General features: G+C 41.1%; 1 protein-coding gene across 2 annotated transcripts in view; it reads right to left on the reverse strand.

Moving 5' to 3' along the window:
- Window positions 1-25,926, reverse strand: part of LOC109873601 (astrotactin-2) — a 476,030-nt gene that overhangs the window by 260,121 nt on the left and 189,983 nt on the right. For both annotated transcript variants that reach the window (XM_031809054.1, XM_020465242.2), the window contains 3 exons: window positions 10,609-10,693; window positions 9,855-9,929; window positions 7,555-7,692 (listed from right to left, as the gene is read on the reverse strand). In XM_031809054.1, the coding sequence (XP_031664914.1) occupies window positions 7,555-7,692; window positions 9,855-9,929; window positions 10,609-10,693 (298 nt within the window). The remainder of the gene's footprint in view (window positions 1-7,554; window positions 7,693-9,854; window positions 9,930-10,608; window positions 10,694-25,926) is intronic.

Genomic DNA, 25,926 nt, shown 5'->3' on the forward strand with positions numbered 1-25,926 from the left:
ATTGCTGGCACAGTCTCGTTCCGCAGGATGGTTAAATCTGCTTTTAAAGTATCAGAAACCTCCTGTATTCTGGCCTCAATCGTAGCAACCACCTGTGTTTTCATTTCAACTATCTCAGAGCGTAGTAGTTTGATGGCCTCGAGAATGTTCATTTCAGCGCCGCCAGGCCAAGCCGCGCCCCCGGTTAAAGTGTGCGTCCCCGGGCCCTCAGACTCAGGAGAGGGCGGTGATGAGAGCGGGTCTTGTAGGCCGGGTTTTCACAAAGTCATGCTTTTGGCCTTATGTTTGGTCGACATGCTGACATTCGGAAGCAAAGTAGTCTTGTTTTTTACGGAAAGGGATCACCAAATTAATATTTGAAAATAAATACGGTTCTGCTGCAGAATTCACATAAACTTTAAGAATACCACGGGAGCAAACGGAAAACACGTCAGTCGCACATGGCGTCCCCTACCATCCCCCCAGGACATTTCTAAGTGACCCCAAACTTTTGAACGGTAGTGTAATTTGTTTCCCTCATTTACTCAAGTACTTCCATTATTTTGTCAGTTACCTGTATATGAGGAAAACTGCTGATGAACAACCATGTTTTGAAATTGCACCTTGTGTATTCTACTATTCTAACTCATCAGTCAGTTGAGACCCCGAAGTTTTGAAAAAACAATGATCATGATAATTATCGAGGTCCGGACCTCGGTGTTCTCATATGTAGCTAAGGCCCTGGCCAGAAGGCTGAAACTTGTTCAGAAGTGAATCTTCGAGCAAGACAATGACCCCAAGCACACACCAAATCCAAAAAGAAATGGTAAATTGACAACAAAATAAAAATTTGCCATGGCCATCTCCGTCTCCGGACTTGAATCCCATTGAAAATGTAGTTTGAATTGAAGACCACAGTCCATAAGAGCACTCTGAAGGATATTAAGGATCTGGAAAGATTATGTATGGAGGAATGGTCTAAGATCCCTCCTAATGTGTTCTCCATTCTCAAAACGTTAAAGAAAAAAGCTCAGTGTCTTTATTCTCGCAAGGTGAGGGTGCACAAAGTAGCTAATCTTTTTGTTAAACAAAATCTCTTTCTCTCAGCAAGGGCCCGATTTCGTCTTAGGAAATGTAAGCCTTTCCTAAGCACACCTTTCCTAAGCACACCTTTCCTAAGCACACCTTTCCTACCCACTTCTCAGTAGTTGGTTTTACCTTATGCAGGTTCGTGAACAGGCTTTGCAGGCATGGTTCTCTTGCACACGCTGAATACATGTAATTAAACCGCTGAAAACCATCCCACTTGCTGGCCTACGGACTTTTGTGTGGAGTTTTCATTCAATAAGGGTTTCAGTACATTTATCTTAAGCCTTCCCTTTAAATACGGCATTCCTTTAATTGCAATTTTGGAGTTAGGAAAGTATGTATGAATCACCCCAAAATTTTTTGTAGAGCTTTTACACGTACAATATATTGATGAATAAAAAATAAAGTTGTTTGATTCATCCTGAAAGTTGTCATATTCAGGTGCAATCCATTACATATTGGAACAATTTTAAATAAGGGTTAAATAATCATTCAAATCTACCCTATTCCTCACTAGTTATGGAACTGTATGACAAAGGTCCAGTCATTGTGAACCGTGCGCCAGGCTCCAGGTTTAACTTCATAGGTGTGGTCTGAGTTCTGTACTGATTCAAATAGGCTACATGTCCCAAATTATTGCACAACGTTGGCCTAATATGATCCACTAATGCCAGTGACCCTTAGGAACAACTACACTGATGTGACAGAGGAAAGGCAAGTAAACGGAATGGAATGATGCAGAGGCCCCCACCTGTTTTGAGCTCCACATTTTTTAGAATAAAAATAATGAGGGGGGTGGTTGTCTGTTTTGCATGTTATTTTGGCGTTAATACGTGTCACATATCAGTTCCCAAACAATGTCAAACTAAGTTTAAATATTTTTCTTGTTAAAAAGCCTCCAAACAAACATGGTCTCTTTTTTTCCTTTCTTGAGTAAGGCAGCTCCAAAATGCAGGTGTTTCAGCCTAGCTCAGTGCTTTCTGTGGTGGTGGGGCAGCCAGCGGGAAATATGGAGCGTAGGGGTTGGTAATGTTCTCTAGTGGCGCCGTGATTGGCTCAATGTTCTGTCAATCATGGAGACACTATGTCACTGCCAAATCTAAGGGCAGAGCTAAAAAATTCAAGCCCCTTGGGTGCTGCCGTAGAGTTACATTAGAAGTGCGTATCCAAGAAGGCTCAAGGTCATTGGCCACAGATAAAATATGTCAAATCACATTATATCTACAGTAGCTTTGATTGGGCCAATCAGGTCAACATCATACTTTCAAAATCTTAGCTAGCACTCATCATGAATCAAGTCGACAATCTACTGGCAAATCCTTATCATATGATGAGAAATAATGAAGTGAATTTATAGATACGTTGTATCAGTGCTCATCGGCTATTGGATATAAACATTACACTCATTCAACAATGAGTGGTTGGAAAGGAATCAGTGGCTATCTGTAAACATTTCAAAGCAATCACTAGCCTTCTATTAGTAGAGTGGGTGTGTGGGTTTCTTTTTCCAAGCGTAAAATGATAAACATTTATCATTGGCACTGTCAATCCTGCATGAACTCAGAACTGGGAAATCTGACTTGAGTGAGATCAAGACAACTGGCAACTCAGGAAAAAAATGTAGCTCCGACTGGGAAACTACGTTTTGAACGGACATCCAACTGGGAATTGTATGTCGTGAACTCAGGCCTCTTTCTAGAGCTACGACCTGATGATCACTGAAGTCATCATGATTGGACCTTGTATTTATCCGAGTCTTGAAAGCAACATATATCCAGAGAATACCAGACTTTGATAACAAACCGCCACGACACATTCCTGTTCAAGTGAGCACAGCACAACAAGGTGAGTCCAAATGTCTTGTATGCTGCTGCATAAATTCTGTAATATGTCAGGGAGATGTGTATACTGTAGCTAAGAAAGTATTATGAAGTGTAAGTTGTGTTGTAAACTGTTAGTAGCCCTTGTGCCTCACCCTAATAATTTGCTCTATTTTCCACTCTTAATTTTGCCTACTGTTCTGACTTGGTGGTGCACATGTAGCCTATAACCTGTTTTAGATAAATGTAATCATTGAATACTGTAAGAGCTTGATTGCTTATAGGCCCCCTTTATTTATCCTACGGTTCTGACTTGGTGTACAGGGAAAACACTTTAAGAATGGCCCATGTTCTGAATTATGTCGCTATACATTTCAGAAGTGCTAAACAAATATTTATATTGACTATGTCCGTCCTAGCTTGCTCATTAAAATGTTCATCGAAATTGCCTCTTATCTTCTTGTCATCCCCTTATGCCATAGTACAGTATATACATCTCAATTGTCTGAAGAAACCACATTTGTTTAAGCAAGTCAGCCATATCCGCTATGTTTTTTTTAAAGGCAGTAGATTAGGCTGAATGAACTGTTTCGCTGCCAGACAAGGCTCCGCTGATAGCCAGGTGTAGCATTGGTAAGGTGTTCGGACTGCTGTTGGTACGTGGCTTTTGGGACAGATTTTTGTGGGCACCGTTTGTCACCGTTATTGTGCAATTAATGTATTGTTTAGTGTTGTGTATGTAGTGGCTTTACTGGCATGCATCCACCAAGATTTACATGCAAAAATTGCCACTGGTCATGTTGATATGATTTTCAGTTTGCTTCCATATGACTGGTTTCACATTGGTCTCATAAGGGAAAATGATCTAAATTGCAATATCTATTTACAATCCCCTCCTCCAAACAGATTACTAATTTACCTGGCTCTTATCAATAGCTCTTATCAATTTATAAATTACAGGGACCGGAAGGTTCGCGCGACCTTATTCATGGTTTCCTCATGGTGGAATTAAGTCAAGGTCAGAATTGGGCGTATCGGTAAACATACCTCCGCTACACTTCAATTTCTTAGATCTGCACCCGAACGAATAGCGGGTGAATAGCATGCTATTCAAGGTCAGAATACGCATAGAGAGAAAAGTGGATAAAAAGGGAATTCATGGATTTTTTTGCATTCAATTTATCTCAGTATTTGTATTATTTATTGTTTACAGTATTTTTTGCTTATCTTTATTAATGGTGCCAGTCATTTGAGGTGATTGTACATGCATGCCACATGCACACACACACAGAGCCCACACAGCCCGCACACAGTCCCTCTGAGAGTCACAGTCTTCTGAAATGATGCCACCGGAATTGAGCAGGGAACATGTACTGTCCTTTCATAAAGGCATGTTGGCTCCGAGATGAATTGCTGTAACCCAAATGGCTGTAGCCTCTCTACTGTGCAGCCACAATGGCAAGTTCCCACTGTCACGCCCTGATCTGTTTCACATGTCCCTGTGAATGTCTCCACCCCTTCCAGGTGTCGCTTATTTTCCCCAATGTATTTATCCCTGTGTTTACTGTCTCTCTGTGCCAGTTCGTCATGTATGTTTCCCATTCTCCTGCTTTTTGCATTCTCCTTTATCTTGTCCTCACGGTTTTGACCTTTGCCCGTTTCTGGATTTTGTACCTGCCTGCCTGACCATTCTGCCTGCCTGACCATTCTGCCTGCCTGACCATTCTGCCTGCCTGACCATTCTTCCTGCCTTGACCACAAGCCTGTCTGCCACTCTGTACCTCCTGGACTCTGATCTGGTTTTGACATTTTTGCCTGTCCACGACCATTCTCTTGCCCACCCCTTTGGATGAATAAACATTGTAAGACTCCAACCATCTTCCTCCTGTGTCTGAATTTGGGTCTTGCCTTGTGCCTTGATACCCACTTCATTTTATCTGGTCAATTTGGTGTTCTACTTCGGAACCAGAATTCAACTTGTAATTAAATCTATTCATCACCAGACCACTACTGAGTGATAGGCTGTCAAGATATAGAAACCGCACTATGGAGTAATTACCTTTTTTTCCCCAGTTAAAAATAGAGAAAAATATCGCCTAGCAGCCCAAGCTTTCTAAAACGACCAATACAAATCATCCCTCTACCTATTTGTTCATAGGTTCGATAATGCCTCTTAAGGCCTCTTGCTAGGCTGTCTTTGTAAATAGAATATGTTCTTAATGGACTTGCCCAGTTAAATAAGGTGTGATCAAGTGTTTGGTGAATGTAGCTTCCTGAGAAAGGTTCTGAAAGAACATTATTCAATATTAACTGTAAGGCATGGTAAGTGACACTGCTATAGAACTCAACATTATTCAATATTAACTGTAAGGCATGGTAAGTGACACTGCTATAGAACTCAACATTATTCAATATTAACTGTAAGGCATGGTAAGTGACACTGCTATAGAACTCAACATTATTCAATATTAACTGTAAGGCATGGTAAGTGACACTGCTATAGAACTCAACATTATTCAATATTAACTGTAAGGCATGGTAAGTGACACTGCTATAGAACTCAACATTTTTCAATATTAACTGTAAGGCATGGTAAGTGACACTGCTATAGAACTCAACATTATTCAATATTAACTGTAAGGCATGGTAAGTGACACTGCTATAGAACTCAACATTATTCAATATTAACTGTAAGGCATGGTAAGTGACACTGCTATAGAACTCAACATTATTCAATATTAACTGTAAGGCATGGTAAGTGACACTGCTATAGAACTCAACATTATTCAATATTAACTGTAAGGCATGGTAAGTGACACTGCTATAGAACTCAACATTATTCAATATTAACTGTAAGGCATGGTAAGTGACACTGCTATAGAACTCAACATTATTCTCCACATTCTCCTCAGTTCAAGCTGATTCAAACGCATGTCCTAAATATTGTTATATTAATCTTATTTCTGGGATAGGAACTTTGCAGTAGTAAGCACAGATGTACACTATTGCCAAGGGAGTGATCGACTCTCAATTAGGCATCTCCGCCAGAATAACAAATTAATTTCTACCTGTCGCCATGTTACATCCATATGTTAATGTTGTGACAATTAGTACATGTACTGTATCACTTATGGACCACACACTAAAGTCGTTTTCAAACAATTATAAAACAAGAAATTGTTGGAAAGTGGCTTTTATCAATGTTGCCTGCCTATGCACTATTATGGAATATACAAAGGGTGGGTCTAATCCTTGCTGTCTATCTCTCCGACATTTGCAACATTGTTTCAATATTCAAATTCAATATCTAGCTGTCCCATAGTAATTGTAATGACCCTGGGTTTATAAGTGCGGATATCGACTCTACCACTCGAGCAGGCTTTTGGGGCACAGTCGAGGGACTTCGGGCTAGAAGGTCAAGGGTTCGAGACCTGCTCCCTGCCTGTTTTATTACATAATGAACGTGTCAGGACGAGACAGACTTGCAGCGTTTCATAGCCAGTCTAAATCATTTATAGGCTGGCATAATTTTTATGGATATATACAAAGAAATGTCAATTGAAAAAAGGTACAGCCATCTTTCCAGCTTCAGTTTGAAGTGATTGTGTTAGCTGTGTTGTTGGCTAACTCCTCTGAACAACAATTCTGACGAGAGAGCACATTTTCAATGCCAGGCTAAATCACGACTCATTAGCTCATTGTTATGGATATATCCAAATAAATGTATCTAGAAAAGAGCTTATGCAAATGCAGCTACTTTGCTGTTATTCTGCCTGACGTGACTAAGTTAGCCGTAGATGGGATAAGAACGTTGCCAACCAGTATGGCAATGGAACATTTAGAATGAAAGACTAGGTCGAGTTCATAGACTGAACGACTGTGTCACGTCTCTGGCAACCGAACCAATAGAACAAATGACCAGCCGACTTGGGTAGCTACACTAGATTTGTGTGGGGACTATATCTTGTGGAAGGATGAAATAGTATGAATAAATTCATCAAAATAACGTTTTTAATGAAAATATGTCAATCACTATTTGAATATGTTGGTAACCCGTTGTTTAAAGTGATAATGCCCTCGAATCCGGTGTTTGGAAGATATATTGGCACGGTATACCGGCCCTTGACTTCAGCTCGGGCCTTACAACATCCGTGCCAATATATTCCCCAAACACTGGCTTCTCGAGCATTATCACTTAAATATACAGTGTGTCAGACTGTGTTAGATTGAATGCATAACCATATCTATCCTTCAACAACCACTTAGTTATTGACATAATTTGCTGAGGTCAGTGACGGCATTTGTGCTGTGGCTAGCAGTTCTCTGTTGTGAGATGACAGGTTACATCTACAATGCTATGCACACTAACATGACCCAAGTGACACCTGGACATGAATGTTTTGAATGTGAAATAACGTGTGTGTCTATCAATCATGTTGTAATTCCAGAATGAAAAGTAAATGGTAAGACTCCTTATGGAAATTGGGAAAGAATGATAGACAAATTGCGTTTGAGTTGTTTGCTAATGGAAGAATTTGCCGTAAACCAGAGATCTGACATTTCAACAAACAAATACAGAGGTGCTTTTAGAAGTAAACTGACCTTAGATCAAGTCTCAGGAAAGAAATATCCGCCCACACATAGGTATCTTTAAAGGTAAACTGACCTGACGTCCCCAGGGTCCTCTGTCACCAGCACGTCAGTCTTGCAGCTGGCGATGGGGTTGATTGACAGCTCCACCGGTGGCACCACAAAGCTCTTACTCACTGGCAGCCACAGACCCTGACCCAGGCTGTAGGATGACCTGCGTTGGCACAGAGACAACGAGATGCTTAAGTGTCAAAAAAGACGGCAACGTGCTCAGCCTCCATACTAAACAGTACGCTAAATATAAATCAGTCAGCATTGTAACAGCTGGTAAGAGCTTGTCCTTTTGACGTAGAGCCAGTGTCATATTTTACAGTTTTGCTTTGTTGTCAATGCCACCTGGATCGATAGCAATGTGAAGGTGGCACCAAAATGAATATAATTAAATAATGTTTAGAATTAAACTACATGAGGAAAATTGAGATAAGATGTTGATCCATGCTACTGTGCACAATGTTAAATACAATTCTGACCACCTGACCAATGCTATGCGAGTTCCATCAGTATCATCCGTCACTCAAAAGTGCTACAGCAGTAGTGCTAGTCAGCAGTTCTACCACGGAAATGAACGGTATACCATATTACACAATTGTCATTAAACATTTTACATCCAGTTTATGACTGTTAATCTCTGTGTGTAAACTCTAAGTGTGCAGTGTGATTGCTGATCAAACACAAAATGTTCTCTGAAAAAGTGGGTCATTAGCTAGAGCTGCAAATGATTCTTTCTACTAATGGACCTGGGAATATGAAGTGAAAATGTACTAAATTGTGGGCTCAATCAAAACTGCATTTCCATTCATTATCGGTGAATAAGAACCACAACCATAAATAAGGAAAAAACGTCTTGAATACAAAAGGTAATAACTACATTTCAGAGAATTGTATTAAAATCTAATGTATATTGTGTATCATTATCAAAGACTGAAATATATCTACTATGAATCATAACATCTGCTAATGGTTTACTCAGCGTCGCTTAGGGTGGCTGTCATGGGCCTTATGACTGACGTTAAACCCTTGCCATCCCAGAATTATGATATGGGGACTTCAGCCAATATCTAATTTTATAAGCTCTTTGTCAGTAGTCCTTTAGAGAGGTGCTCGGAGGAGTGGGCAGCGTGCCACCGGCCTTGACCTGGGATATAGACAGGAACACAATGATTCAGGCCTGATCAATAGTCATATCCACTCATAAATAAGACACTGACGGCCAGTCCCCCGCTCCCTCCGACCTCTCACTCTGGAGCCCATTGATCGGCCCCTGCTCCTCTCCCCATCCATCACACACACCGGTAGGCTTTACCAAAGATGTGTGTATGTTTGTATGTGTGCTGAGTGTGTGTGTCTGTGTTGGTGGTGCTAGTGTGTGCATGTAGAAGAGAAGCAGAAAATGATAACATCTCAGGTAAGTAAAATGAATATGAATTATTCTCAAGGTCCCCCCCCCCCCTAAACGTCCACACCAGGCATTTGATGACATCAGGGAAAACAGCTTCTACATGAAAAGTTGCGTATAGATCTGTAGGGATTCTGACAACAGTGTGACTGAAAGGCGAGATGTGAAATATAATGATGCATCTCATCTGCAAGGCAGTGGCTCCGAGCGACAAATTCATCTTAGGATTTACGATTATTCTGCAGTGCCATAATAACCCACAGTCTCATTTCAAAGTATTTACTCTTTCACCCTTACCACACTTAGTCTAGTTTTTTTTTTTTGTAAAACACCTACTCTGGCACCTCTTTCTGAAGTGATCATGACCTTCCCAATTAGAACACACCCAGAAGGGAAAAAGAAGAAGTGGAAAGTAGAAAGCAGGGTTCTGTAGCCCTTGAAAAGCTCTAGTGACTGGCACAGCTGCATCTACCTGTGTGGTGCTTTGGTGTTAACACTACTCAGGAAAATGTCAGAGAGAATGTCCCTGTCAGGAGAAGCCCTGGCACAAAGACGGGCACTAAAAGCACTTGAAAGCACTGTCCATAACATTCCCTCTGGCTATTTCTTAACAGGGCATCACACTGTACATACAGCTGCCTCTGGGGCAGCTGTGTGTATGCGTGCGTGCGTGTTTGTGTGCATTTGTACACGTGCATCTGTGTATTTGTGTGTGAACTATTGTGCTCAGAACAGGCACAGAGGCAGGTGTATGGAGAAGACAATTGCATGGTCCCAGTTCCCATAGTGTGTGTTGATGGCTGGTAGTGTTTACATCCCTGGTTCCCTGACTTCAGTGCAGTTGACTGGAAAGACATTATTTTGGCAGACCACCAGCTAAGCACGCAGGCGAGGGTGCTTGGATTCACATGTGTCCTCACCTGAAGATCTTTTCTGGAGCTTGCTCCCCTGTGACGAGGTCATAACCCTTCTCCAGGTTGGTGTAGGGCCAGGGACTGGGGAGAGAGCAGGGAAACACATGTATACAGTATACACTGAACAATACACATTTATTAACACACTCCTTATACATTCATGCAAGAACAAAACATGCAAAAAGTTAATGCAATTCTCTACATTTCTAAAAGTCAGAGGCAGGAAAATGCTAATACACCATGCAAAACATGTTACTACATAAGTGAGTTGATATACCTGCACAGTAAAAACCAGTTGCAAGGTCATGCTTTACAATTTTGTCTGGCTTAATACCAAAGATTATCCTCCATTGCTCCTGAATTGGTGAAGAGGGATTGGATCTGTGATTGGCAGGTAAGGACTGAGTCCAACTGATGATGGGGGATTTACATAGCTAATAGGGGCTGGTATTTTATTTGCCCAGCTGTTGAGCTAGTTGAGTTAATTTGCATGCAGTCCGAGTCAGGAAGAGGGCTTGCACTTGACTGGGCACATGGCGAGGTGATGGAGGCCTCATCTCTCTCTCTCTCCCGCTCTCTTTCTCTCCTTATACTCACTATCATACCCTCTCCCTCGCTCCATCTCCTTCCCTTCCCCTCTCACCCTATGTTTCCCTCCCTCCCTCGCTCGCTCTCTCACTCTTCCTCTCCTGTCCTCTTCTCCTTTTGTCTCATCAGTGAGGTGACAGTCCGTGTGCAGGGCAGAGCCGGCTGGACTTACCCTTCGTTGCGGCCCCAGTCGCTGCGAACACAGAGGTGTTTATGCACTGGGTCGGGAGAATAGCCCTCGTGACAGCTGCATTCTCCTGCAGGAAGGGAGGGAACAAAGTGACAAATATTTTCATTTATCCACGTGTCTTCCAGGGCCTCCCTGCTCATCCATCAGCAGACAGGCCCTGTCCAATAATCAGTTGGCACCGGACATAGTTTGGCAGCTACTGCTCAACCTCCCGCCCCTTCTGTAATTATCGAATTCAAAACCAAGGTCTAGACCAAAGGGGGGAAAGTAAGGCCCATGGACTGTATCCGGCCTGAGAGATTTTTTTTGTTGCCCTATTTTCTCCCCAATTTCGTGGTATCCAATTAGTAGTTACAGTATTGTCCCACTTCCAGCCGTCCTACCGCTAAGGAAGGAGACGCGTTCTGTCTACTAGAGATCAATGTACTTTGGTGCGAAAAGTGCAAATAAATCCCAGAACAACAGCAAAGGACCTTGTGAAGATGCTGGAGGAAACAGGTACAAAATGATCTATATCCACAGCAAAACAAATCCTGTATCGGCATAACCTGAAACGGTGCTCAGCAAGGAAGAATCCACTGCTCCCAAACCGCCATAAAAAAAAGCCAGACTACGGTTTGCAACTGCACATGGGGACCAAGATCATACTTTTTGGAGAAATGTCCTCTCGTCTGATGAAACAAACATAGAACTGTCTGGTCATAATGACCATCGTTTTGTTGGGAGGAAAAAGGGGGAGGCTTGCAAGCCGAGGAACACCATCCCAACCGTGAAGCACGGGGGTGGCAGCATCATGTTGTGGGGGTGCTTTGCTGCAGGAGAGACTGGTGCACTTCACAAAATAGATGACATCATGTGGAAGGAAAATTATATGGATATATTGAAGCAACATCTCAAGACATCAGTCAAGGTATTGGAGTGGCCATCACAAAGCCCTGACCTCAATTCTATAGACAATTTGTGGGCAGAACTGCAAAAGCGTGTGCGAGCAAGGAGGCCTACAACCTGACTCAGTTACACCAGCTTTGTCATGGGCCAAAATGGGCCAAAATTCACCCAACTTATTGTGGGAAGATTGTGGAAGGTTACCCAACCCAGGTTACGTTTGACCCAAGTGAAACAATTTAAAGGCAAAGCTACCGAATACTAATTGAGTGTATGTAAACTTCTGACCCACTGGGAATGTGATGAAAGAAATAAAAGCTGAAATAAATAATTCTCTCTGCTATTATTCTGACATTTCACATTCTTAAATAAAGTGGTGATCCTAACTGACCTAAAACAGGGAATTTTTACCACGATTAAATGTCCAGAATTGTGAAAAACCGAGTTTAAATGTATTTGGTTAAGGAGTATGTAAACTTCCGACTTCAACTTATTATACTGAGATCATGTGACAGATCATGTGACACTTAGATTGCACACAGGTGGACTTTATTAGCAAAGGGGCTGAATACACCACTTTTCTGTTTTTTTTTATTTTAAATTTTAAACAAGTAATTTTTTTTCATTTCACTTCACCAATTTGGACTATTTTGTGTATGTCCATTACATGAAATCCAAATAAATGTTTTAAATTACAGGTTGTAATGCAACAAAATAAAAAAACGTCAAGGGTGTGAATACTTTTGCAAGGCACTGTATGTTGAAGTATCCTGCCATTCTTAGGAGATTGTCTATCCTTTACTAGGCCACGGACATTTACAGTTGCAGCTGATAACTTGAAGGTCTTGGATGTATCACTTCTTCTTTAGTGCATATTAGTTAACAGTTCATACCAAGTTGCCATAATCAACTCGTGGTGTATTCTGGCTGGTCTAGTCGAAATTCATCATTCCAGCGTGGTGATCGTCATCTACATGTTGAAATTCGCCCTTCTAAACGTTAGAACAGCAGTCCTCACATTTATGGAACTAAACGTTAATGATCGTTACGGGGGCTTTTGTACTGGGGAGGAGAAGGGGTGTGTTTCATCCTTCTAACCAATGGCTGTGCTCCCGTGGGTGGGACTACTGATTGAACATAAGTTTACTTATGAAATCACTCATTTAGAAGCTAAAATCAAATTTTATCTTCTCACAAATAGTTTCATGTTTAATCACATTTTGATGTAAATCTGACAACTAGAATGTGTAGACTTTCAAAGATACAATTCTGTTGTCCTATCATCAGTAACAATCTACCAAAACAATGACTGATCTGACATCATATTCTTCAAGTACCGGCAGGTAGCCTAGTGTTAGTGTTGGGCCAGTAACCGAACGGTTGCTAGATCGAATCCCTGAAATGACAAGGTAAAAATCTGTCGTTTTGCCCCTGAACAGTTCCTAGGCAGACATTGTAAATAAGAATTTGTTCTTAACTGACTTGCCTAATCAAATAAAGGTTAAATAAAAGTATCAACGGACCTTTCCATTACAGAAAAATGGTCTCATTGTTCAACTTTCTGAAGTTACCATCCTGTAGAGTCTTTCTCTGTGGTAACAAAAGGGCTTTCCAAGAGTGGAGAGAGTTTCAGTATTTATGGTAGGCCATAAACCGGCGGTGGGGGGGGGGGGGGGTTATGACCCTCACCCAACAGGGCAAAGTCATGACACATAACATAATTTATCCAATAGATACTCTTGTTTGTAACTTTTGGACTAATGATTACACCCTAGATCAGCTAGATGCAGGCAAGATTGTGCAGAGTGTTATTGAATGTGTCAATGTCTGTCACCTTGATTACTAACATTTCTCTCGACCTGTGCACCTACGTTGTAAACTTTAATTCATTGGCTAGGTTGTAGCAACTTCATGATGGGAATAGGGAAAATGTGAGTATGTAGTAGCCTAAACCTCTCAATGTTACATTGAGTTGGGTGAATAGAATATGAATGACAGTCATCTAATCTGCTGTAATAGAAATAAGGCCATGCTCATAAAAATAATAATTGTCCTCCTTCATCTTAAACGGCACCGGCCGGCACTGATCTGTAGGAAGTTAAGGATTGTGGAACCATTATAAAGAACTATGTAACCTTTTATTGTGGTACATCTGGGATTTATTGATTTGATGTACACCATTTTCTGATTTCTGATGCATCCCTCTACTATAAACACCCATTACAATTTCACTTTGGACCCGACATTTTCAAAGGCAGAAAGAAACCATTCAATGTATAGCTTGTATGTTATGACAAAAGCATTGATATGGTGACAACAGAGCCTTTGTCAACATAGATTCAATGACATAGACTGACCAGGTGAATCCAGGTGAAAACTATGATCCTTTATTGATGTCACTTGTTAAATCCACTTCAATCAGTGTAGATGAAGGGGAGGAGTCAGGTTAAAGAAGGATGTTTAAGCCTTGAGACAATTGAGACATGGATTGTGTATGTGTGTCCTTCAGAGGGTGATTGGGCAAGACAAAATATTTAAATGCCTTTGAACGAGGTATGGTAGTAGGTGCCAGACGCACAGGTTTTTCACACAACAGTTCACCTGTGTGTATCAAGATTGGTCCACAACCCAAAGGACATCCAGCCAACTTGAAACAACTGTGGGAGCATTGGAGTCAAAATGGACCAACAGCCCCGTGGAATGTTTTTGACATCTTAGAGTCCAAGCCCCAATGAATTGAGGCCGTTCGGAGGGCAAAAAGGGGTGCAACTCAATATTAGAAAGGTGTTCCTAATGTTTTGTACACTCAGTGTATATGCCAAGGATAAGGGGGTGGTATATTTAAATAACATAGCATAAACAGTGCAAAGGTGTAAAGCATAAAGTATAAATCCGCAAACACTGTATCTACAAAACTCAACAACAAAAAACAAAGAAGTAACAGTCTGGGAGAAGTGTCAAAGGAGGCTAATTATATTCATTGTATTCTCTTCCTCCCCCTTTTCATTTCCCACCCTCCATGTTTTTAATCCATACAGAATCAAAGCAGTGTCAAAGCGCCAGGGGTTTTCTGCCCATGCCTCAGGGTGCTGATTTATGATCTGTCAGAAGATATGAGGCGGCAGATTCATAAAACACAAAAACAAATAGAAAAAAGTAAACATTGAATGAGGGGAAAGCTCCCTCTGTGTCTCCTGCCATGAAGGCATTATCGCTGCTCTGTGGTTTACCTCTCACCCTGACCCAGCCGTGAGTTTACTGCAGAACATTGTGTTTGTGAACGCTCCTCCGTCCTTACAGAAATAAATTGTTTTCTATGTGCCTATGGAACATTTTGAGCAGCGGAGAGAGGAAAAAATGCAGGCATTATCGCTGCTTCACCTCTTACTTGTTGAAATTAATTTGGGATATTCACTACAATTTCCGTTATTCAATACTATTTTCTTCATTAACCTCATCTAAGTTGTATGGCAATGTTCAAATGGTAGTCCGAGTAAAACAGAAGACTAAACAACAGTTCTTACTCAGTAGCTTATTAATGGTTGTTTTTCAGGATAGAAACAATGATGCAGTGACTTGATGTGTGCCATATTGCATTGGTGCAACAACATTGGAAATACAACTGCAAGGAATTCGAACAAAAGTGATATCAGGGTTATGAAACTAAAACATTTCAGAAGTCAATTGTAAACAGCATGGGTTCATTCAGGATGTAAATTGTGCATTCATTTAAATGTGGATTGCCTAGTCCACCTGGAATATGACAGTAATTAGTGAGCCGTCTGCATTCCCACTTGGGACAACTCATATAGCTTGACGTTTCATTTCCAGCTAGTTTGTCTAATTGAAGCATTTCTTACGTTACTTTCATAAGGGACAGTGAGCCAACGGAGGGCAAAAATACTCAACTCGGTTGTTTGAAACAATCGGAACTATGGAAGATTGAGTCTTTAGCCATTACTGCCACACATTAGTCAACTGTATGCAACAAGACAAATGAAAAAGTATTAGTCACACATCAACTGGGAATATGATATGTATTTATGGCACTGCCGGTATCTACAGAAGCATAACAAGAATGTAACCTCAAACTTTCTCTCCATAATCAAAAGAGTTTTGATCCTATTAGTCCTATCAGCATAAAACAATATATTGACCTGAGCATTCATGTTTGCTGTTCAAAGTCCTTTACAGACGACCTATTCCCTTCACAACTAAATTCACAGATCAATGAATTCATGGTCACCATTGATTTTACATGGTCAAACTGCATTTATGGAGCTTTGTGCAGGGTTCAAATGCATTGCCTCATTAGCGCCACTAGTGTGAAAAGCTTATAAAATTCATAGTCATTGTGGGTTAGAGTCGGCCATAACATTAGCATTGCACAGAGTAACCCTCCTGTTGACTGGTCCCTTGGTCCCTCAGAGGGGCATAACATTGGAAGAAACATATTAACTGGAGTCATGAAATGCCATTCACATTTTATCACCAAGTCCTTAATAATTAATTAAGTGAGTTTATGAGCCGGGGACATAGCACACCGGCTAGTAGGGAACAGCTACTGCCTTAATAATGTGTGAATGTGCTACCTGATGAAAGGGAAATTGAAAGCAATTATCTCTCGCATTTCACAATTATTTATCTTAAGAGCTAAATGAAATATCACTTCAAAGTTAGTATTTTCGACGAATGCCTTTTTTTTTTTACGATGTTGGCATCGAGTCATAAAAGTCAAACTAATAGAAACACTGCTTTTTTAGTAACAATACCAGTTGGTTTTATTGTAAAATGGTGCACCATGGAGAGGAAAGAGATGATGCTATCCTTCCTACAGCTAACAGCTCAGAAACTCCTTGCTACTTACAGCTCCCAGCTCCTGTTAACCAAACAGCAGATAGTCAAATCAGCCCTCTCAGCCAGAATAGGCCTTCATCTTCACACATTCCACTTTCTCGCCAATTCAGCCACCCCTTGCTGTTAAACATACATCGCTCCTGCATCGCTCTCTCACTGGATCTCTTGCTATCTCTCACTCTCTTTTCTCACACATGCACACACGCACACCCGCACACACAATTTGGCCCAGCATTTCTCACTCGCTCATTTAATCTCCCACACCAAACCTCTAAACAAAATCTTCACAACAAACCATTTTACAAATGCTATTGGCAACAAAAATCCCTCATCATCAGCACATTTCTTGTTTCCTCTTTTCTTGTTTTCTAAATTAAAGCCAAAATGAGAAAAAAAAAGAGTAGCGGGAGCGTTCACTTGAAACCAGTAACTAATCATCTCCCTCCTCCTCTTTCCCTGCAGCCGACCCGAAGTGATTAATGACACGTTTCATTAGAATGCTATTCCTATCTTGCACAGGCCATGTGGGCAATTTTCACATTTCAAGGTTCACAGCATGGGCAGGGGAAAGAGATATTGTTGTCTTGATGCATATTTCTACTGTTACACCATTCCAGGGGGGAAGCACTTCTGTTTCGGGACCTTGAGGAGATTCATCATCGACACCATGTCCTGGGAGGGCAGGGTTGGAGAAATAGGGCTGATAAAGCCGGAACAACCCAGACATTTCAGCACCTATTAGTTGCGGTAGGAACCTGGGAGAATTCATTATTGGCGGGGAGAAAACGAAGGGCGGAAAGGAGGTTGGGCTTGGCTTTATATGAAGTTGTGAGCGAGAGTGATCGTGTTATTTCCCATGTATCCTCCCCGTGCTCAGATGTGCTAACATGGCCGATGGCTGGAAGAGGAGGTGTTGTGGCCTTGCTGATAAGCCGGTGGGAGTGTGTGTGTTTGACTGTGTGGGTGGGTAGGTGGGTACGTGTGCGTATGCCTTTGTGTGTGTGTGTACAGGTGCCTGTGTGTGATTGAGCTGGCTCCGGCCCAAACCCATTCACACACCACTGGGGCTCAAGGAGAGATCCGTATACACGGGGCCAGTGGAGGTCCTTCATCTATTGACTTCCACTGTGATACCTCACATGAGAGGAGGATGATAGTTAAGGCACGGAGGAGGAGGAGAATTAAGGAAGAGGAGGAGGCCAGGAGATTGTTTAACAAGCCAGGGTGACACCATGTCGTGTTAATGACCGTGATGGTAAGCTGGATGGCATTAGGGGGTGGTGGAGTGAGACAGAGACCGTGTTTGAGGTACCTGAGTAAAACGACTGCAGCTGGCCTTGCTGGTGATAACACTGAGAGGGGATGTAAAGTGAAATGTGTGTTCTTGTAGGTGCATAGGAGTATCCTTCTAATTGCCACTTGCACCCCTTGTTGGGTAAAAAAAGCCTTTTGAAAGGACTAGTTTGTTGATTGACGTGACAAGTTATTCCACTCAATTCTGATTGACAAAATTAGACTTGCACATCACCATGTTAAAAGGAGGGAAACTAAAATGTAATGCATCATTAAAACAATCATTTCTAACTGCATTTGAGAAGTCCAAACACTGGCCCTCTCTTATCAGGTTTCCATTGAAGCCTCATCACCACAAATATTGACTTTTGCTTTGAGGCATGCGTTTGGAACCACCGCCTCAGATAATGCCGCTGCGTAGTGTTTTCGTAATAGATGTGTTATCACGTGGCGTTTGTTTGCTTCCTTCAAAGTCGCTGAGCTTTATCTCCCTCTCAGGCATTTGACTTTCATTCGGTGCAGAGGCAAGTTCACAGGGGCAGGAAATTAATTTAGATCCGCTTGCTCGCTTTCTTTTTTTTCCATGACAGCTTGCTTATCTGGCGCTCCTCTTTCTCCAGCAGTGGTTAGTTTACAACACTGCACATTGCACCGATTGTTTCCCAGACCTTACCGTGAGCCAGTAAAGACAAGAAAATGGCAAGAAAATGAGTGAGCACAAATGATGTTGAGGATAGGGTTGGGGGGACTTTTTTTGGTTTAGTGTAGTGTGCATTTTTACGTTATGGAAGGAGTGGTACTGTAGGTGGATGAAGGCAGGTGTTTAGCAAGGGAACTTTGAAGTGAGACTTTGTACAAAGGGGGCTCTATTTTGACAAACCTGAAGCAATGGTAAACCTTAGCGTTATAGGTTCGGGGTTGTCAGAAATATTTTTCCTATTTTCACAAACGGAATTATGGGCACAGTAGCTGGAGGTGTTTTGCGAAAGGGCTGGATAAATACGTTGTGGGAGTGTCGAGGCTTGTCCCCTCACTGACCAATCAGAAGGTACTCCATGGCTAAATATGTGGTTGCTTCAAGTTGTACATTTAAGGTCTTTTATGTATTGCGTTGTCATCAACTCCATTTGAATGTTAGTCCGTTTATAACCCACGGTGCCTTCAGAATGTATTCATACCCCTTGATTATTTCACATTTTGTTATGTTGCAGCCTGAATTCCAAATTGATTAAATATATGTTTTGCTCACACATCTACACACAATACCTCATAATGATGAAGTTTATAACAAATTAAATACAGAAACATTTCTTTTACACAAGTATTCACACCAGAGTCAAAACTTTGTAGAAGCACCTTTGGCAGCAACTACGGATGTGAGTCTTTCTGGGTAAGCCTCTAAGAGCTTTGCACACCTGGATTATTCAACATTTGCCCATTATTCTTTTCAAAATGATTCAAGCTCTGTCAAATTGGTTGTTGATCATTGCTAGACAACAATTTTCAGGTATTGACAGATTTTCAAGTATATTTAAGTCAAATCTGTAACTCGGCCACTCAAGAACATTCACTGTCTTCTTGGTAAGAAACTCCATTGTATATTTGGCCTCGTGTTTTAGGTTATTGTCCTGGTGAAAGGTGAATTAATCTCCCAGTGTCCGGTGGAAAGCACACTGAACCAGGTTTTCCTCTAGGATTTTGCTTGTGCTTAGCTCCCAATCATTTATTTCTATCCTGAAAAACTCCCCAGTCCTTAACGATTGCAAGCATACCCATAACATGGTGAAGCCACCATTATGCTTGAAAATAAGGAGAGTTGTACTCAGTAATTTGCCCCAAACATAACACTTTGTACTCGGGACAATTTTCTATTACTTTATCGACTTGTTGCAAACAGGATGCATGTTTTGGAATATTTTTATTCTGTACAGGCTCCCTTCTTTTCACTCTGTCAATTAGGTTAGTGGAGGTTGGTGGAGTAACTACAACATTGATCCATCATCAGTTTTCTCCTGTCGCAATAAGTGTTTTATTGTCATCACTGACCTCATGGCAAGTCCCTGAGCAGTTTCCACTCGCCGGCAACTGATTTAGGAAAGACCCCTGTATCTTTCTAGTGGCTGGGTGTATTGATACACCATCCAAAGGGTTATTAAGAACTTCACCATGCTCAAAAGGATTTTCAATGTCTGCTTTTTGTATTTTTACCCATCTACCAATAAGTGCCCTTCTTCGCGAGGCATTGGAAAACCTCCCTGGTCTTTGTGGTTGAATCTGTGTCTGAAATTCACTCCTTAACTGAGGGAGTTTACAGATTATTGTACAGTATGTGTGGGGTACAGAGATGAGGCAGTCATGACAAAATTATTGCACACAAAGTGAGCCCATGCAACTTCTTATGTTACTTGCTAAGTAAATGTTTACTCCTGAACCTATTTAGGCCTGCCATAACAAAGGGGTTGAATACCTATTGACAGACATTTCAGCTTTTCATTTTTGACTAATTTGTAAAACATAATTTCACTTTGCCATTACGGGGTATTGTGCGTAGTGATGATGTTTTTGAAAAATTGTATACATTTTAAATTCAGGCTGTAACACAACAAAATGCTGATAACGACTTGGGGTTTGAATACTTTCTGAAGACACTGTAGTTAGTTAATTAGCCTGCCCCATATTTTCTCAATATTTTTAACATGTTTGCAGTCCACATTGTTTTAATTGCATGGTGTCATGACTGTCCTGTGAGGATCCAAATGGGTCAGATCAGCTTGGCAACTTCTATAAGTAGTGGGTGGAGGAGTCAGGCGCAGAGAGCAGGGTAGTTCAAAAGATGTGGATCTTTATTTGACAAAAAAACAGAGAGACGGTCACGCCACACACACACAAGGGCGCGTAAAGACCCAGTCCAAATAAACAGGATGAAACTGATCGGAAAAATGAATACCACAAAATAATCACACACCATAAACAGAAAAACAAGCCCGCACAAAAGCCGGCGGGCCTACTGAGTTTAAATGGCCCACAACCAAAACCTAAACACGAAACAGGTGCAACTAATCAGACACAACTAAATGAAACAGAAAAGTGGATCGGTGGCAGCTAGTAGGCCGGCGACGACGAGCGCCGAGCGCCGCCCGAACAGGAAGAGGCACCATCTTCGGTGGGATTCGTGACACAATGGATGACAGTAAGCAGACCCTCTCTCACCCACAGAGGGGAGGAGGGAGCTGCTGGGGGGTTGACAGTTCACACCCCGTTGTAAATTGAAGGAGGGAGAACATCCCACTCCAAATTTCACAAAGAAATGTGCTTTGTCTACACAGAGGTTTCCCGCCGAAACTCTAACACGTTCTAAAGCGAATACTGGAACAATATTGTTAACATAAGAACGTGGGGAATGGTCAGTGGTGAGCTATAGAAAACTAATGTCATATTGGTTTTTATTTTGTGATGTCATTAAAAGTGTTATAAAATAAATACTGTAACTTGGAAAGTATATACACTACATGTACAAAGTCTCCATCCTCTACATTGCATATGACAAATGATGAAAGTATGTTTTGTTAAGATAAGACTGTGATTTAGGAGGCACAAGATAATTGCATAGACGATTCTCGCAGTCTCCTTTGAACAGTTGATGTTGAGATTTGTCTGTTACTTGAACTCTGTGAAGCATTTATTTGGGCTGCAATCTGAGGTGCAGTTTACTCTAATGAAGTTATCCTCTGCAGCAGAGGTAACTCTTGGTCTTCCTTTCCTGTGGCGGTCCTCATGAGAGCCAATTTCATCATAGCACTTGATGGTTCTTGAAATATTCCGCACTGACTGACCTTCATGTCTTAAAGTAATGATGGACTGCCGTTTGTCTTTGCTTAGTTGAGCTGTTCTTGCTATAATATGGATTTGGTATTTTATGGCACACCTGTATACCATGCCTACCTTGTCACAACACAACTGATTGGCTCAAACGCATTAAGAAGGAAAGCAATTCCTCAACTGTACTTTTATCATGGCACCCCTGTTAATTTAAATGCATTCCAGGTGATTACCTCATAAAGATGGTTGATAGAATGCCAAGAGTGTGCAAAGCTGTCATCAAGGCAAAGGCTGGCTACTTTGAAGAATCTCAAATATAAAATAGATTTAAATTTGTTTAACACTTTTTTGGTTACTACATGATTCCATATGTGTTATTTCATAGTTTTGATGTCTTCACTATTAACCTACAATGTAGAAAATAGTACAAATAAAGGAAAACCCTGGAATGAGTAGGTGTGTCCAATCTTTTTACTGGTACTGTATATATCCTCAGAGTTCCCTCTCACACATGCTCGGCTGCTTGTGTATCAAAAAGGGGGCTAGCTGGCTGAAAGCTATCATCTCAATTGTCAACACATCTCCTTCTCTTTCTCCCATCTCCATTTTCTCCCCTTCCTTCTCTGTGCCACAATTACGCTTTTGTGGACACACTCTCACAGACACACACACAGAACGTCATCCAGGTTCCAGGCCCAGACGAGCGGAACAAAGACACACTTTGAGAGCAAAACAGCATAAAGAAAGTGTGTCTCCATTTCCTCTCTGCTGGGTCTACTTGTGCGCTGGATGATGCAGATGAAAACATGAGAATGTGCTCTTTTGAGGAACGACTTTAAATTCCCTCTAGGAAGAGATGAGAAGCCTCCAAAGAGACAATGCATTTGTTGCCAATTACTGACTCGAACAGTCCTTTTCCTTTTGAGGGAGAGAGCGAGAGAAAGAGAGTGAGAGCGAGCAAGAGAAAATGCTCTGTGCAGTGTACCTAACCATAGTAAAAACATTGGCTTGTAAATTGCAGAGGAAAAACAGCAGATAAATTGAAGCATGCTATTTCGGTAGGCTGAATGTCTGGGTAATAGAACATCATACGGGAAATGGAAAGCTAACATTTCATAACCATATTATTAATAACAGCACAAGAAAACAGCATGCCAAGAACATCACATACAGGTCAGATTATAGTTCAGATTATCTGAAAAAGTAATTGTCTAAAATACTCACCTTCAAAATATGTTGACAGTATGTTTCCCAATTTAGCAGAATAATCATTTAGGTACTGTACAGTGCCTTCAGAAAGTATTCACACCCCTTCACTTTTTCCACATTTTGTTGTGTTACAGCCTGCATTTAAAATGGCTAAAAGTTTTTGTGTCACTGGCCTACACACAATATCCCATAATCTCAAAGTGAAACTGTGTTTTCAGACATTTTTACCAATGAATAGAAAATGAAAAGCTGAAATGTCTTGAGTCAATAAGCATTCAACCCATTAGTTATGGCAAGGCTAAATAAGTTCAGGAGTAAATATTTGCTTAACAAGTCACATAAGATGCATGGTCTCTAAACAGTTCCAGAGTTTAATGGCTGTGATAGAAGAAAACTGAGGATGGATCAACAACATTGTAGTTACTCCACAATACTAACCTAATTGATTGAAAAGAAAGAAGCCCGTACAAAATAGCAAATATTCCAAAATATACATTGTGTTTGTAACATAGCACTAAAGTAATACTGCAAAAAATGTGGCAACGCAATTAACATTTTGTTATGTTTGGGGAAAATCCAATACAACAAATTACTGAGTACAACTCTCCATATTTCCAATCATAGTGGTGGCTGCAGCATGTTATGTGTGTGCTTGTAATCGTGAAGGACTGGTATAAATGCAATGGACCTAAGCACAGGCAAAATCCTAGAGAAAAACCTGGTTCAGTCTGCTTTCCACCAGACACTGGGAGATGAATTCACCTTTCAGCAGGACAATAACCTAAAAAATAAGGCCAAATATACACTGGAGTTGCTTACCAAGAGGACATTGAGTGCTCCTGAGTGGCTTAGTTTAGCTTAAATTGACTTGAAAATCTATGGTAAGACTTGAGACTTGAAAATTGTTGTCTAGCAATGATCAACAACCAAATTGACAGAGCTTGAAGAATTTTTTTTTTATGATAAAGAAATATTGTACAATCCATGAAGAGACTTGTGTGGTTAGTTATGTCAATTAGACATATTTATGTATTTCATTTTCAATAAGTCTGCTAACATTTCTAAAAACATGTTTTCACTTTGTCATTATGGAGTATTGTGTGTTAGATATTTTAAAATATTTCATCCATTTTTTAATTCAGGCTGTAACAAAACAAAATGTGGAATAAGTCAAGGAGTATGAATACTTTCTGAGGGCACTGTATGTGCAGGACATAGTATAGTGATTTGCCGGTCCAGATTTGAAAAAAAACAGTTGGCCTTCTTACCAACTGACACAGATAGAGGGTGCTGCCAGTGTTAAGTTCATCAGTTCATGTCTGGCATGTTGAGTGGCCTCCTACTATATTCCATTATGCATCAGCCCTCAACATGCCCTTGTCTGGGGTGATATAAATTGCACATACAATATGGCATGTAATTCATTTTAATAAGCTTAGACTGGCTCTACTACATTATGACAGGGGGAAAGTATCCCACCCAGGGGACAGAACATGTTCCACCATCTGGACCTTTACAGTCTTATTTAAAATAAAATATATATACGTATAATAATTGAGGACTGGGTCAGCATAAAAAAGTTCATTTGAGGAATATCTTAATGAAAACTTAGTACTAAACTGCTTTTGTGTTGTGGGTTTCACGTGGTTTTAAATACACTGTGGAACAGAACAAGATGTTCAACTTCATTTCCTCAGATGTCTTTCTTTAATATAAAGAGAAAGATCACTTTAAGCCCGTTTTGACTGAAGGTCTTTACAACTTCAACCAGACATCATCTGGTTTACTGATGCTCCAGACAACAATATCCTATAGACCGGCCCCCCATGGACCAGGTGCTGACAGACTGTTACAAACATCCTATTATAACCCACCTACATGTTGGTTAGGCCCCCCACCCAGGACTCCACAGGCCTGTGGTGGAATATGTCCTCCTTAATCTGATATCAGACAACTTCCTTTCCGAGACACAGCATCCAGATTGATGATTATAACACAAAGTGATGGTTCTGAAGTGATGGTTTTCCACCCCGGTGAGAAGATTTGTCTACCTGGCTGAGTTTCTATACTACAGGGGCTTGGACAATGCAAAGCCTCTCTCTGCTCACTCTGTGAGAACTAGATTTAAAAACTAAAGTAACACTTCACATTTACATGACACTGGCCCTTCAACGCACACTAGTCACTAAGTGGGGGTAATTGATGAAGAAAAATAGAGGAACGAATCAACAAAACACATCTGGCAGATCTGTGATTCTGCACCATGACTCTAACTAGTGAGGGATAGGGCTTTGATAGCGTTCCAACCTATTGACTCTAATATTCATTACCAAGGGGTCTTCTACCTTTTTGTTGGCTGATGGCGATTAAAGCCCATAAATACAGGAGCATGAGCCATTAGGTTGGACCACAGTGGCCCATGTTGAATGATTTAATAAGGGAGAGCAATTGTTCAAATTAGAATCCTACTACAGTTGGCCAGGCATCTGCCCCATGTGCGGTTGGCTGTGTGAGTGAGTGATGGAGTGGTTATTCTAAATATGTGTGTTTTTCTTCACAGACATTTATCCATTGAAAAACGGCAAGTGATTGTTTCAACGGTGGAGGTGTCAAGTAGTTTAAACACACAATGTGTAGTAATGTTGAACGGCTTTCAATGCTGACTTGTTCCTACGGCACCAGAAATATAGTTCATGCAACCGTGCAAGGCGAGTTTATAGTCAAGTTATAGTTATTACTAGGGCCCTGTTTTTCCCGATCCTGTCAAGATGCCAGGAAAAACTCTAGGCCCTAATTATAATCAAACAGGGACTTCAAGTCAACCCGCCATAAAAATGACATCACCATTCCCGTCTAGTCTCAAACCATTATTGCAATCATTCTTGAGCCCTTGCCATCTCGCAAAAAGACCACTTGCCCTCCTAGACCCCCCAGATATTCCTCTGATATCCCTGATGCAGCATTCAATAGCCCTATTCTATAGATCTCAGCAGAGTTCCAGGGTTTCCGCGAACGCAGCATAAACCAGTGGAGTGTGACACCCCATTTCCTTGCCTCACCTTCACTTTTATTAACCTTTACTGTTTACTTAGCTTAGCCGCAGCGCTAATTCATCATCCTTCATAATAACTCACGTCTGACAACACCTTTTAGGGTCTCAGGTGGCTCCTTTGAGACATTTAAGGTTGAAGGAAAGTTGTTTAAAAGTCTATAGACTTCAGTATTGGTGTGAAAAGA

This window comes from Oncorhynchus kisutch, linkage group LG29 (genome assembly GCF_002021735.2).
Source record: "Oncorhynchus kisutch isolate 150728-3 linkage group LG29, Okis_V2, whole genome shotgun sequence".
In the NCBI taxonomy this organism is placed as follows: Eukaryota; Metazoa; Chordata; class Actinopteri; order Salmoniformes; family Salmonidae; genus Oncorhynchus; species Oncorhynchus kisutch.